Source organism: Apium graveolens, chromosome 3 (assembly GCF_009905375.1).
Source record: "Apium graveolens cultivar Ventura chromosome 3, ASM990537v1, whole genome shotgun sequence".
In the NCBI taxonomy this organism is placed as follows: Eukaryota; Viridiplantae; Streptophyta; class Magnoliopsida; order Apiales; family Apiaceae; genus Apium; species Apium graveolens.
Genome location: NC_133649.1, coordinates 15694225 through 15708216, shown reverse-complemented (window position 1 = coordinate 15708216; position 13992 = coordinate 15694225). Strand labels below are relative to the sequence as shown.

At 29.4% G+C, this 13992-nt stretch overlaps 1 protein-coding gene across 1 annotated transcript; it reads right to left on the bottom strand.

The window, feature by feature from the left end:
• Positions 1-9098: 9098 nt before the first annotated feature.
• LOC141711810 (sugar carrier protein C-like) lies at positions 9099-12063 on the bottom strand. Its single transcript, XM_074514491.1, has 4 exons — positions 11815-12063; positions 11373-11698; positions 9890-10519; positions 9099-9774 (listed from the first exon to the last, which is right to left on the bottom strand). Exons 1-4 carry the CDS (start codon positions 11945-11947, stop codon positions 9319-9321), a joined length of 1545 nt encoding a protein of 514 aa, XP_074370592.1. The 5' UTR covers positions 11948-12063; the 3' UTR covers positions 9099-9318.
• Between the last annotated feature and the right edge of the window lie 1929 nt (positions 12064-13992).

Sequence of the window (13992 nt, the reverse complement as noted above, 5' to 3'; positions counted from 1 at the left end):
CATATATACATATATACATAAATATAAACATACATACACACACACATGTATATGTACTTATTCGAACTAGACTATCATTTTAAAAGCGAATACTCGAATTGAATACTTGATCGGGCTACTAATTTTTACTCATCAATCATATTTTTGAGACAAAAAATAATCTAACCGCAATTATAATATAAACACATAAAATAATCTTAAAAAATCAACGAATTATACATATTTTCATGTTCGTTCATAATTTAATGAAATTTATTTCACATTTATTCTTTCAATTAATGCACCATTAATATTTATATTTTTAAATATCACTGAAATATATATCAAAAACTACTTATTTTGATTTAGATTTATGTTTGAGTAATAAGTCCATATATACATATATTTTGTCAATAATATTATTCATAATAATATATCATCCAATACTTATACGTGAGAAATATATCAAACATAAACCTAATTCAAATTAAGTACTTTTTAATATTTTAGTGAAATTTAAAATTCTAAATATTAACATTTATAATTCACGTATTCATATTATAAATTTGATAATTAATAACATATGAGTTAGATGTCAACTGAAAAAATTACGTATCGAGCATACATATGTGCATTGAACTATTTATGCATTTAATTAGATAAATTATATATACTATTGTCACTTTAACCATTATATTTTTATGGTACAAATAAATTCGAATTTAGACAAAGATTAAGGAACTTTCATATATATATATATATATATATATAAGTACAATTCAAACTTGTATTGACATTAAGTGTTGTATCACTAATCAATCACATTTTTAGCACATCAAATACATAAAATATTTTTAATCACATTTTTAACATACAAACAAATTGAATAATTATGAACAAATTAATATTTTATACATATTTAGAGAATACCCGTGCATCACACTGGCTAAAGATTGTATTATGTATAAGTAATCGACCTCCAAGATATCTTGTTATTATTCTCTTTAATCGTCCAAAGTGAGTTACATACCATTATATTTCTCATTTGTTATTTTCTTTGAAATGTATGGTAAAAAATGAATACAGACACACATGTAATTTTTGGCTTATAGCCTTCATTAAACATATGATCGTGTTGGTTTATATTGATGTTTAGTTGCGACCTTACACGTCACAACTTAAAAGAATGACAACGACTGAAACAACTAATCTTAGTAATGTTTTTGACTTTTTGTATCAAATGAAACCAGAATAAGCCTAACATGTTCAGAACTATGTATTTGTTAATATTGAATGAGAGATGTGAAAAGTTATTGAGGTCAAGAATAAATATTCTAATAACAATCAAAAATAAAATTATAACTGTACAAACTACTATAATTTGCAGTATTCTCAAATAAGCACAAACTCTTTTACAACAACCCCCGTGGATCACCTTTAGCAGTGGACGACAAGAAATACCACAAATATTTTAAAAACAACCCACATGGATCGCCATTAGTAATGGACAACAAGAAATACCACTTCTGACCTATATTGTTTCACTCAAATTTTCAAGAATACGCTTAACCCAAATATCACCACATCCAAAAAATAACTTATACATATTCAAACAAATACGTACTCAATCCACCGGGCAACGACATGCATATATTGTCAATAATTGTAATTAAAATAAATAATCGCAACAACAATGTAATCATACCACAAATACTCATGCTCACATACACAAATAAATATATCATTTATCCATCGGAAAATAACATAAAGATACCATTAGCAATTACAGTTATAAAATAAAATTGAATTAACACACTATAGAGCATGCCCGTGCATTACACGGGCTATAGAGCTAGTTTTTTGTAATAATAAATTTGATCCCTGCATTTTTTTTAAATAGCCTTAATTTTGTATTTAAAACTCACTTAATTTTTAGATAATTATCTAAAGTAACTTAGGATCCTTAAGCCCTATTAAATTTGCCGAGAAAAACTGTATCCAAGTGATGCTTAATAACCAAATATTAAATTGATTGATTTTAAACTATGAGTAAACTGGAGTTCAGGTTAATTGTACATAAGCCTTCTATTTTTCTCTTTAAGTATATATTGGTTTTAAAATTGTAAATTAAATAAAAAAACTGCAAATAAATTTTCTTTAATTTATTGAAACAAGTGTTGAATGTTGATAATGTTATGACTAGCTATTTAAAAAATTCATGAATTCGATTCTTGTTGCGTTACAAAATTGGAAAATTCGAGCTTAAATTGACCACTACAATTGCCATCCACTTGTCACTAGCTCTCTTCTTTAACCGTATATAATGGGCCTTTGGTACATACAATATAAGTTAATTATTCACTTATATACCATAAGTACTTATCGAGTATTTGTTGTCCAAACTTATAAGTCATCAACTTATAATAAACTTATAAACTCATAAGTTGAATGTTACTAACAACGTATTTTTTCCTGACTTATTTTGATTTTTCGCTTTTTTATTTTAAATTTAGTTTAAATATTTATATTTTTACATGTCTTTTTAATTTAAAATTTATCAATTAAGATAATTATTTTTAAAAAACATTTATTTTGGGTCATTTAATTATAAAAAATTCTGACTTAATAGTAAAATTATTCAAACACTTTTTTAATTTATAAGTATTTATTTACTTAACACTTATAAATCACTTATTAATTTTAAATTATAAATTACTTATTTTAAAATTACCAAACAGTTTGTCTTCAAGGTTTCTTGTTATATAGAATTGTATTGCTAATTTTGTTTAATCTTACGAAAATACAATAACATGAATCTGCTCATCTATGCTATACTATTATAAGCGAAACATGATTTTGTTTGTTCGGTTGGTTACCACCTTCCTAAAAAATATGTTAAAACCTTCAAAAAAATGTTTAAACAAATATTATTTAATCTAAACAAATAAATCATGTATCTCATATAACTACAAACTCTATGAATTATAATTCAGTTTGATATCCAAGAGCACTCAACTTCTTTCTTGGTAAGAAATCAAACACTTCCAAAATTAATTTTATTAATTTAAATTATAATATAATAAAATATTTATTAAATCAAAGAAAAATTAAAAAACAATAGCAACTCATCCATATACACTTATATTTAAGACTCCCACTTTCGTATAGGCCCTACACCCGCCATATAGATTGCGGAAGAAGAAAAAACTTTTTAAAATTTTAACTACTGAAATTTTGAATCCTTCGATAATATATAATACATAAAAAAATAATACGTAAATATTTTAATTTTATTAATTTTAATAATATATAACCATTATTTTTATAATTTAGTTTTACGAGATAACAAAATAATAAAATTATAAATATTATAATCAGTCCGTGCATCGCACGGGGTATATGCTAGTTATAAGTTAAACTTCAAATGCCATACTATTATAAGCGAAATTGTTTGGTCGGTTGATTACCACCTTCCTAAAAAATATGTTAACATCTTCCAAAAAATGTTTAAACAAATATTATTTAATCAAAATAAATAAATCTTGTATCTCGTATAACTACAAACTCTATGAATTATAATTCAGCTTGAAATCTAAGAGCACTCAACTTCTTTCTTGGTAGGAAATCAAACACTTCCAAAATTAATTTTATTAATTCAAATTATAATATAATAAAATATTTATTAAATCAAGAAAAAATTTAAAAACAATAGCAAATCATCCATATACACTTATATTTAAGCCTCCCACTTTCGTAGTACAAATTACTGTAAGAGGGTTTTCTATAAGTCTTAGCATTTTAAATAACTTGGTAAACATACGAAACGTCAATGTTTATTTTACAAGGATTTTTTAAAAAATTAAGTATAAAGTAAATGCCTTAATTATCACTAAAATTGATTTAGAAATTATCAAATTAGCTAATTAAAATAAAATTGAATGGGATATAATTATTAAAATTTATTCAAATCACCTTATAATCACATTAAATAGTAAAAATTATGAAATTAATTGATAAAAAATATTTTTATAATATTTATATGGTTTAGCTTCTCCAAAAAATCACTAATATGTATTAAAAATTCACTAATTTGTAATACCAAAAATCACTAAAAATAATAGCTATACATATGTGTGTATGGCTATGCATTACATCACCACTTCCTGCATCACCAACATAGACATGTGATCTTCTCCCACATTTACCTATAACAACTATCATCTCCATTTCTCAATTTTGTTCTAGGTATCAAAATTAGAAAAAATGAAATCAATCTTCACCAACACCTTTAATTCACACAACCACCATTGTGAAAATTGCAACATCTCAATATTAAAGGTGTTTGGTGCTCAAATTCATATTAATCAGTGATGAAATTAATATTAATTACCACTGGGGATGATATAGACATACATGATTGTATGTATATGTATGCAGGTATAGTTTTGTCAATGGATGAGGTTAGAGGAGGGAGGAGGCGGGAGGGAGGTGATACATCCGATAACAAATTGATAGAAAAAGGTTGACGGAACATCATATATAGGTTTGGCAGAGAAAATAATGAATGAGACGCAAAAAATGAATGAATTGGAGTAGTTTCTAATTTTTATTTTAATATTGGTTTCTATTTGATCATTATGTAAGTAGAGTAAAGTTCTATGGAGTGCACCTTTAATTGGAGTCCTCGGAGTCCATATATGTTCTGCAAGTAAAATATAGCTTAAAATATTGCAAAACATATTATTTTTCGACAAACATCACTATTCTATCAAAAATCTTGTAGATTGCATACATTTTACAAGCAGAACATTGCAAAAATATATATTCTACAAAACATGTTTAATTTGCAGAACATAAATGTTCATGTTGCAGAACATATTGCAGAACATACATATTGTACCGTAAATATATGAGATTTGCATGATTTTGTTGAAGTTATGCTATTTGTGTAACATGTTTTGCAAAATAACACGTTTTACGATATATTTTATTTGCAGAACGTAGATGGACTCCGAGGACTCCGATAAAAAGGTGGACTCCATAGAACTGAATCAAGTTTTTTTCAGCCAATATAAAATTTAGAGTTAATATATCCTCCCATATAAAGGTTAAGTTTCTGTAGCCAAAATTATTATACCAAAAAAACATTTAAAAATCCTCTCTTGTAAAGGTTGAGCTTCTGCTATTAAATTGTAATTTAAATTTAAAAATAAAGGTAAGTAATCAAGTTTCATTTCAGACAATATAAAATTTAGAGCTAATACACAATATTTACATTTTAATATTCAAAAACCATTACTTATATTATATAATCTCATAAATTAAAAAAGTAAATGTAAGTAATCAAGTTTTATTTCGGCCAATATAAAATTTAGAGCTAATATATAATATTAACATTTTAATATTTAAAAACCGTTTTGAACTATTTTATTAATTTTCAAAGATTTATACCAAACAAATTTTTGCAACTTCATATTTTGAATTTAACGGTTAAAATCCGTAACTGAAAAATTAAAAAAATATAAAATTTTGCAACCTCATATTTTGAAGTTAACATTTAAATATGTAACTATATATAAAAATACCAAAAACTATTATATAATAATCTCATCATAATTTGAAAAAATATAAATTTTAAAAATTAGAACTTATCTAATAATTAAATTTTAATATTAAGAAATATAAAACACAAAATTACATTTGACTATTAAAAAAAGTACAACACCTAAAATTATATATACATACATATATATATATATGACATTCTCTAATGAGCACTCTTATTTAGTCCAATATTTGGAACTCAATTTGATTCAAATATATAATAATTTTGAATAACTTTGTTATGTAATTCTCTACACAAATCTTATAATATAGATCTAATTTGCCACCACATATGTACATAATACATAGAATTTCAAAATTATAAGCAATTATGAATTTTTTTTATAAGATACTTTTAAAAGTTATTACTAATATTTTAGGATAACTACATACATAGCTCTTCATATTATTTAAATTTTAAAATTCAAATTTCAAACTAAAAGATAAGTTCTGATAAGCTCAGGATTTTTATATAAATATACATGTGTACAAAGATTTTACTCATAAAAATTTTAAAAGGATGGTCCAAGTCTCACTCCATCATCATCTGAAGGTTTCTATTAAATTGTATTAATGTGAATAAATTAAGCAGTACAAATTTAAATCCTACTTTCATACACGGTTAGCTTTATGTTGAAAGTGCAGTTTCAATAGCATTATAAAGTTACCCTATGATAAGAAGAAGACGGATAGAAGTTAGCACCAAATATTTGTTCAAGTTTTTTTATAACTTGCATGAATTTTAAATTATTATGTCACTATTGTTCACCAACATTATACTTAATAATTAACTTAAAATTTTATAATTTTAATAATAAAAAAGAATGAATTTGTTTCCGATGCTTAGCACGGGCAAGGTACTAGTCTTAATTAAGAACAAAGACTAGATACTAGGAGAATTAGAACAAATGTACTAGTCTTAATTATGGAGAGAAGGTGTGATTATGGTATGACAATGCTTTATTGACTAGAGATGAGCAACATGAGCCAGTGATTGCAGAATCATATGGAATCATATAAGAATTTGTAACATCATAACATTCAAAAGTAGACCAGCTGTTAGTTTATATCATCCATGTCCATTATAGACTCTATCAATTTGTTGAATCAATTGACGGAGTGTAGTTTTAACTTATATACAGCTGATAATCTTCCGACCTTAAATCACCGGGGAGAATAGTCCACAATTCGTGGAGAATAAGATATGATTAAGAGAATTCTGTACAGAAGTAGAAACAGGAGAAACTAAGAAGTTTAATCAGCTACATGCCTACTTTCCAAATTTAAACCTAGGTTACTTAAACTAAACTGCATCACCTATCAGTTAATAATATTATCAAGGTATGCTACGAGCACTGGATTGTCTGTTACATTTCGTAATTAAAACTCATAGAAAAAATTGATCAAGGTGCTTAAATTATAAACTTCCTTCAAAACAATATACCTGAGCAGCATAATAAGCTCCATCATAGGGCAGGTGAGCTCACCGTCAAAGTTGAGTCAATTTGACTATCAAAAGTCAAACAAGACAGATAAATTGGGACGGAAGGAGTATTATTTATCATCGTATAACTCTCGAGACCATGGTACATTAGTACTGCATTCTGCAATCATTATACCTTTGCCATTTTAACATGGTTTCACTTCCCCTTTTGTTGCACAATTTACACATTTGAGTTATTTATCGATCAGGTCAGAAGTAATTTAGAACGAAAAAGATGGAAGAGCTCAGTTAGATCGTACCTGTGTGGGGATGAATTCAATTCTGTTCTTGCGGAGGAGGATTCAGCTTCTGTAAGGAGCTCTAAAGTCACTGTATCAACTGAACCCGAATTTAGTTCGACCTGTGTAGATGATCCTGCTTCTTCTGTTTGGAGCTCCGAGGCTACAGTCACGCAGTAGATATACAAGAAGAAAAACAGAACTCAACCTCTAATTTGTTTCGCAAAGATGATGCAGCAATTGTGATCCAGTCAGCATTAAGAAGCTTTCTGGTCAATTCACAGTCAGCCTTACACATTCTTTGCGTACTTAATTTGTAACTCATATTATCACAACAATGTTACCATAGTAAAAGGCGCATTGCTACAGTTTATATTCAATGTTGCTAGAACTGAAGGGGTGAATTTGCATTCCAAACCATGCATGCAGTGCACTGGTTCTAGTTTCTGAATTTATGTTTAATGTCTTTTCAGGCTCGGAGGCGCCAGGAAGGACTCAGCTTGATGGAATGTAAGGAAGAGTTCGCTGTAGGAGCAGAAAGTAAAAGGAGCGAGTCTGTTGGAACATCTATAGAAGTTCAAACTGGAAACTCAACACTTCACTCCTTTCAAGAGGAAAATGAGAGTTTGCCTCAACAAGTGCAACACAAAGGCAGAACAAATCAATTTCTATAGACAATTAAAGCAGCAAATAGAATTGATGATTAGTTAGCAATTGGCAATCTAACTAAAAAAATAGAATTGCAGACATGCCACCTGAATCAAATAATGAACCAACCACCGTAGCTTGACCATTCTATTTTATCTGAGAATTGCAGGAGGACTGGGATGATAGCACCGTAAGCAGCAATATATCAAAAGCTGAGAATGCAGAACAGATTAGAAGCAACAAGGCGTGAAAGAGCATTAGCCTATGCCTTCTCGCAACAGGTAAATTGTCAAAATATATGACTAAATAAAATATAAATAATTTGTGACAAAAATAATCATATCAAGTTCATAACTGGTGTTTGATCTTTTAGCTGAGAGTCTGTTCTAAGAAAAAACACACCAGATCCGAATCTGATGTGGAATCTAACATGGGCTGGAATTGGCTCGAACGTTGGATGGCAACCCGCCAGCAAGAAAATTGCTCAACAGAAATAACTAAGCAATATGATCGACCTAACAGAAACCAGAAATCAGCTACAAGGAAGAGGCTGTTATTTGATGTAGCGGGAGAAGAGGAAAGTTGTGGATCAAACGAAGTATCTATACAACTTGATAATAATTCTGTCTCAGCATTCTCAAAAGAAAAGGAAGAGTACACAAAGCCCCTGCAGGATAGGCTAAAGCCAACAAGTGTTTCAAGATGCAAGACTTTGCCAAGCTACCACTATGCAAAGGAGACTGTTAATCTAGATGCTCAAATAAATATCACAAAGGACAAGGTTAAGGTAGATTCTCAAACAAATATATAATACTAACTATAACAGTGCAGTAATTTCTGTCTGAAACGGATAATTTTCTGCTCAAGTTTCTCAGACATAATGGAATGGACAGTAATAAATCAGCATTCTGCAGCATTAACATAACTAGATACAGGTCTTCAAGAAATATTCTGAATATGTAATTGGGTCATACCTTTCTAGAATATGTAGTATTTTGTTATCTGCCTACATGTACAGGTTATAACTTTCGAGGGAAAATAAGTTAAGAGTGCTACATTGGATGCTTTATTTTAGCACTGGACAGAGAACTGAGATGTGTAAACCAAGCATGTCACACCAATGTAGAATTTTAATATGGTAGGTGTATACCAGAAGGCCTTTATATCAGGAAGAAACTACACACTGTCTTATAAAGTAAAATTTGACAAGATTATAACACATTAACAATTGCAAATTAAGTCTCAAAGATTGCAATTCAAAAAATTAAATCCACTCACTCTAGCTACCTACCAATGTTTCGCTACAGACATAAAATACCTAGCAACTCAACATAAAAAAAGTATAATTTATTCAATAAAATTTCATCACGGAGAGCATTTTTTGGGCTTCTCATCATCAACATCATCATTCACGAAACTTTTCCAGAATGCATGTGACTTCCATACCATTGCCATATCTTCGATAGGAATACCTTTAGTCTCAGGCAACAAGTAGTGCACGAACACGGTCATTACTACGACACAGAATGCAAAGAACACGAAAAGGCCAAATTTCATCCGACAGAGCATCATCAAAAAGAGTTGAGCAATGACAAATGTGAAAAACATGTTCACTGAAACTGTAATACTTTGTGCAGCCGATCGAATTTCGAGTGGAAAAATCTCACTTGGTACTAACCAGCCTAGAGGCCCCCACGACCAGGCAAATCCAGCCACATACATGCATATGAAAGCAACAATAGCAATAGCATACCCCTTGGATAAATTATCACTGTCGCCGGATATTCCAAATTCTTTGCCAATAAGGATTGCAACAATAATCTGTCAAAAAAAAATACATACAAAATAAAGTAAGAGCTTGCGTCTCAAAATACGTAGGGCTAAGTCCACGAAACATAAAAAATAGCATATAGTTTATTGAATTGAATATGTATACCTGGCATATAATCATCTGAATACCTCCTTCATAGAAAAGAACTTTCCGGCCGAACTTATCAACAACATATATAGCCACAAAAGTCGCAATCACGTTTACTAAACCAGTGATGACAGCAGATGTAAGAGAGGCGCTACTCCCGAAACCAATAGTTCTAAACAGAACCGGGGCATAGAACATGATAACATTAATGCCAGTAATTTGCTGAAAGAATGGAATAAGTATAGCCATTACAAGGTGTGGCCTATACTTTCGTTGCAAGAGATTTCTCCAAGGATGCTCCACTTTCTTAGATGCTTCACTCGCTGCAACAAGATCTTCAAACTCCTCGTCAACATTATCGACACCACGAATTTTCAGTAATTCTGCTTTAGCCTGATCTTGCTTCCCCATTTCAATCAATGAGTTAGGAGTTTCAGGGAGAAACAATGATCCAACAATCATGAACAGAGCAGGAACAATCGCTCCTCCTAAACTCAAACGCCATCCCCAACCTCCTTCAATCTGTGCAAACCAAAAGTTCACAAGATTTGCTATGAGGATACCTAGAGTGATTGATAATTGAAAGCAAAAATTGAGGGCTCCTCTGTACTTGGACGGTGCCATTTCGGATAGGTAGAGTGGCACTGCCTGTAGTTACAAAACAACGTAATAACATTATAAAAACTTGAATAATTAACATGACTAACTTAAAGCAAATAGCAGAGAACAAGACAAACAAACAACGTTTAAACAGATTTGTTAATAACTATAATGTACACTGATTAACAATACTCAGGATTTCGATAAATCATTCAAGCAAATACTAATACGCATCAACACCTCAAAACTTGTAGCAAACTTGTTAGCAGAATAATGACATCAAATGTATAAGCGACAGCAGCAGTTAAATAAATATTTGAACAACTTGTATGAGACTTATAACAAATTATCAATTTAAGTAGTAATTCAATAAACAAACTAACAAACAAGGGGATCAATACAAAATCAGAGACAAATTATTCAAATTATCAGTTGAATAAGAAGGTTAAGAGAGTGCTCGGGTGAAGCGTGTGTCCTAAGGAATCGTGCCCCTCCTCATATAAGGATTTTCTGATACTCAATACACCCTAAGTGATATGTATTTACGGAGTTATCTTCAAAATTTTCAGGGTTTGGATTTCAACAATCATATGCATACAAATCAGTAAGAACAGTATCTGATACTGAGCCTGGTGAATAACTGGGATGATTATGGAGGACGAAAACAATTTAACGTTTGAGAAATATACAAATATTATTCACGAATGTATTGCTTTTTTCTGTTTTCATGCTTATTAAGTACTCCTAGTTAAATATACTTATTTAAATTAATTATAGGCTGTGCTAACACGAGTGAACACAATAACTGGGTATGCTGCTAGAGGCTGAACAACAGAGATGCTTCAATGGAGTATTTTATAAGTAATGTATGACTTTGTAAATTAAAAGCATATAATGATACCTGATTTCCGAATCCAATACCGAAACCAAGTAAAATCCTGCCAACAATGAGCATGACAATATTCTGAGCAAGACCATTAATGAGAGCACCAGCACAGAACAGAATACCACCCGCAAGCATAGATAGCTTTCGACCTAGCCTTCGTGTGACCCAAGAAGCCACAAAAAGAGATGACAATAGAGCTGCTACGTATAATGATGAAGTGAACGTCGTCAGTATCTGACTATCAAATTTGCAGTACTGATTGGTCGAATCGTCAGCCATTTGTTTTCGATATACAGATGGAAAGAACTGTTCCAAGAACGAATCCATCGAGGTCACCCCGCCTAAAGAGCGAAACAAAAAAAATATATTATAAGTAATTGAGCATGCACAAAAAATATAAACATAACAAAGTATTTGACACATTTATGTGTGTATTTATCATGAACGTAATATATACCAGATACACCAAGATCATAACCGAAGATCATTCCGCCCATAGCAGCAACAATGCATGCTACCACAACACGTGTGGTGAGCTTTCCTGGATAAACTTTCCCGTTGCTAGAGCTTACAGCACCATCGCCGGCCATATTCACTGTAAAGTATATACGTAGACTGAAAAAGGATTTTTTTTTATATTTATTAAAGTTGAAAAGCAAAGTTAGATTTAAGATTTTAGATGAAGTAGTTAAATATTTGTGATAGCATAAAATATATAAGAGTATGAATGAATATGGGACGTTAACATGGGTATATATAGAGATTTTTTATGCTGATGTTCTAGTTCTTGTCGGACATTATTTGTTCAAATATACATTATTTAGGATAAGCTGCTCGTTGTCTGTATCTTCTTTTTCTGTTCGGAGTACAAGTAGTAGTACTCCTATGTACCGTTTATGGCATTTGAAACCGTTTATGGCATTTGAAGTTTAATTTATAACTAGGCCATAACCGTGCGATGCAGAGATGATTATAATATTTATAATTTTATGATTTTGTTATTTTGTAAAACTAAATTATAAAAATAATAGTTATATATTATTGAAATTAATAAAATTAAAATATTACGTATTATTTGTTTAGGTATTATATATTATTGAAGGATTCAAAATTTCAATAGTTAAAATTTTAAAAAATCTTTTCTTGTTCTGCAATCTATATGGCGGGTGTAGGGCCTATACGAAAGTGAGAGTCTTAAATATAAGTGTATATGGATGATTTGCTATTGTTTTTTTAATTTTTCTTTGATTTAATAAATATTTTATTATATTATAATTTGAATTAATAAAATTAATTTTGGAAGTGTTTGATTTCCTACCAAGAAAGAAGTTGAGTGCTCTTAGATATCAAGCTGAATTATAATTCATAGAGTTTGTAGTTATATGAGATACATGATTTATTTATTTTGATTAAATAATATTTGTTTAAACATTGTTTGGAAGGTGTTAAACATATTTTTTAGAAAGGTGGTAGCCAACCGACCAAACAAAATCATGTTTCGCTTATAAGCGCGTCAGACTAAAATAAATCAATACTCCCTCCGTCCCTAAATACTTTTCACATTTGTGTTGTACACGTTTGCCAATGCACACTTTTGATTGTTAATATTGTTAGATATATTTGATAGTGTCATGTGTAATATGATTTGTGTTTAGTTTTCAGATCTTACCTAACAGGACAAATCAGTACTTAACTGGAAATCAACACTTATACTGAAGACAGAACTTAAGATATCAGAACTTAAGTTATCAAAACTTAAGGTTCAAAAGATATTTATCATGAGATAATATCAGGACTTAAGATGACTTTCAGATAAGGCAGGCGACTGATTGAAAGGAAAGAAGATCGAAACTAAGACAGATATTTAGCATATAAATACTTGAAACCATCATAATTTACTAAGAGGTGTAACATACAATAATTTACATGCTAACACACACATACATATAACTTAATCTTACTTTGTTAACAATAGTGTAAATAAAAAACTAACATTTTCCCAATACATACATTGAATTTCAAAAACTAATATTTTTCATTAAAATCAACTTTAATATTAACAATAATGTAAGTTTTACATTATTTTATATTATGATTGCAAGTCATTCTGACTTCAGTTATGCATTTTTTATATTTTTAAATTGAGTAAGTTAATTGTAAGTTAGTCGTGAACTCAGTAATAATACAGAGTAGTACATATAGTTTATTTAAATAAAATTCAAAATTTTTGGTCAACTCTATATTGAGCATATATGTTAATTTTTAATTTTTTCTTTGTAAACATAGTAACGGCATTCTACATATTAAGTTTAATCATTTCATTTTAAACGTACACTGATTATCCGGTTTATATTCATTCATTAAATACAAATAACACAACACAAACAAGAATATATATATTTTGCTTAATGAGCTATATTAGAAACGTTATGTAATTTGGTAATGTCTTGTATGGAAATAATAATGTTGATAAACAATCAACTTGTATTTAAAATACGTTAGATATTGTACAACATTTACAAATAAGAAAACAACTAAGAACATTATAATTGTATGATGCATACAAAAATTCTAGAAAATGACTCGTGCCTCGCACGGGTTATTATGTTTTTTTTTTGCCAAAGAAAATGTTTCA

Excerpts from the sequence above, each read along its gene's own strand:
- LOC141711810 (XM_074514491.1), bottom strand. The coding sequence starts at position 11,947 with ATGGCCGGCGATGGTGCTGTAAGCTCTAGCAACGGGAAAGTTTATCCA. Across the intron at positions 11,699-11,814 it reads TTATGATCTTGGTGTATCTG|GCGGGGTGACCTCGATGGAT; the intron begins GTATATATTACG and ends TTCGCTCTTTAG. Across the intron at positions 10,520-11,372 it reads GTATTGGATTCGGAAATCAG|GCAGTGCCACTCTACCTATC; the intron begins GTATCATTATAT and ends TTGTAACTACAG.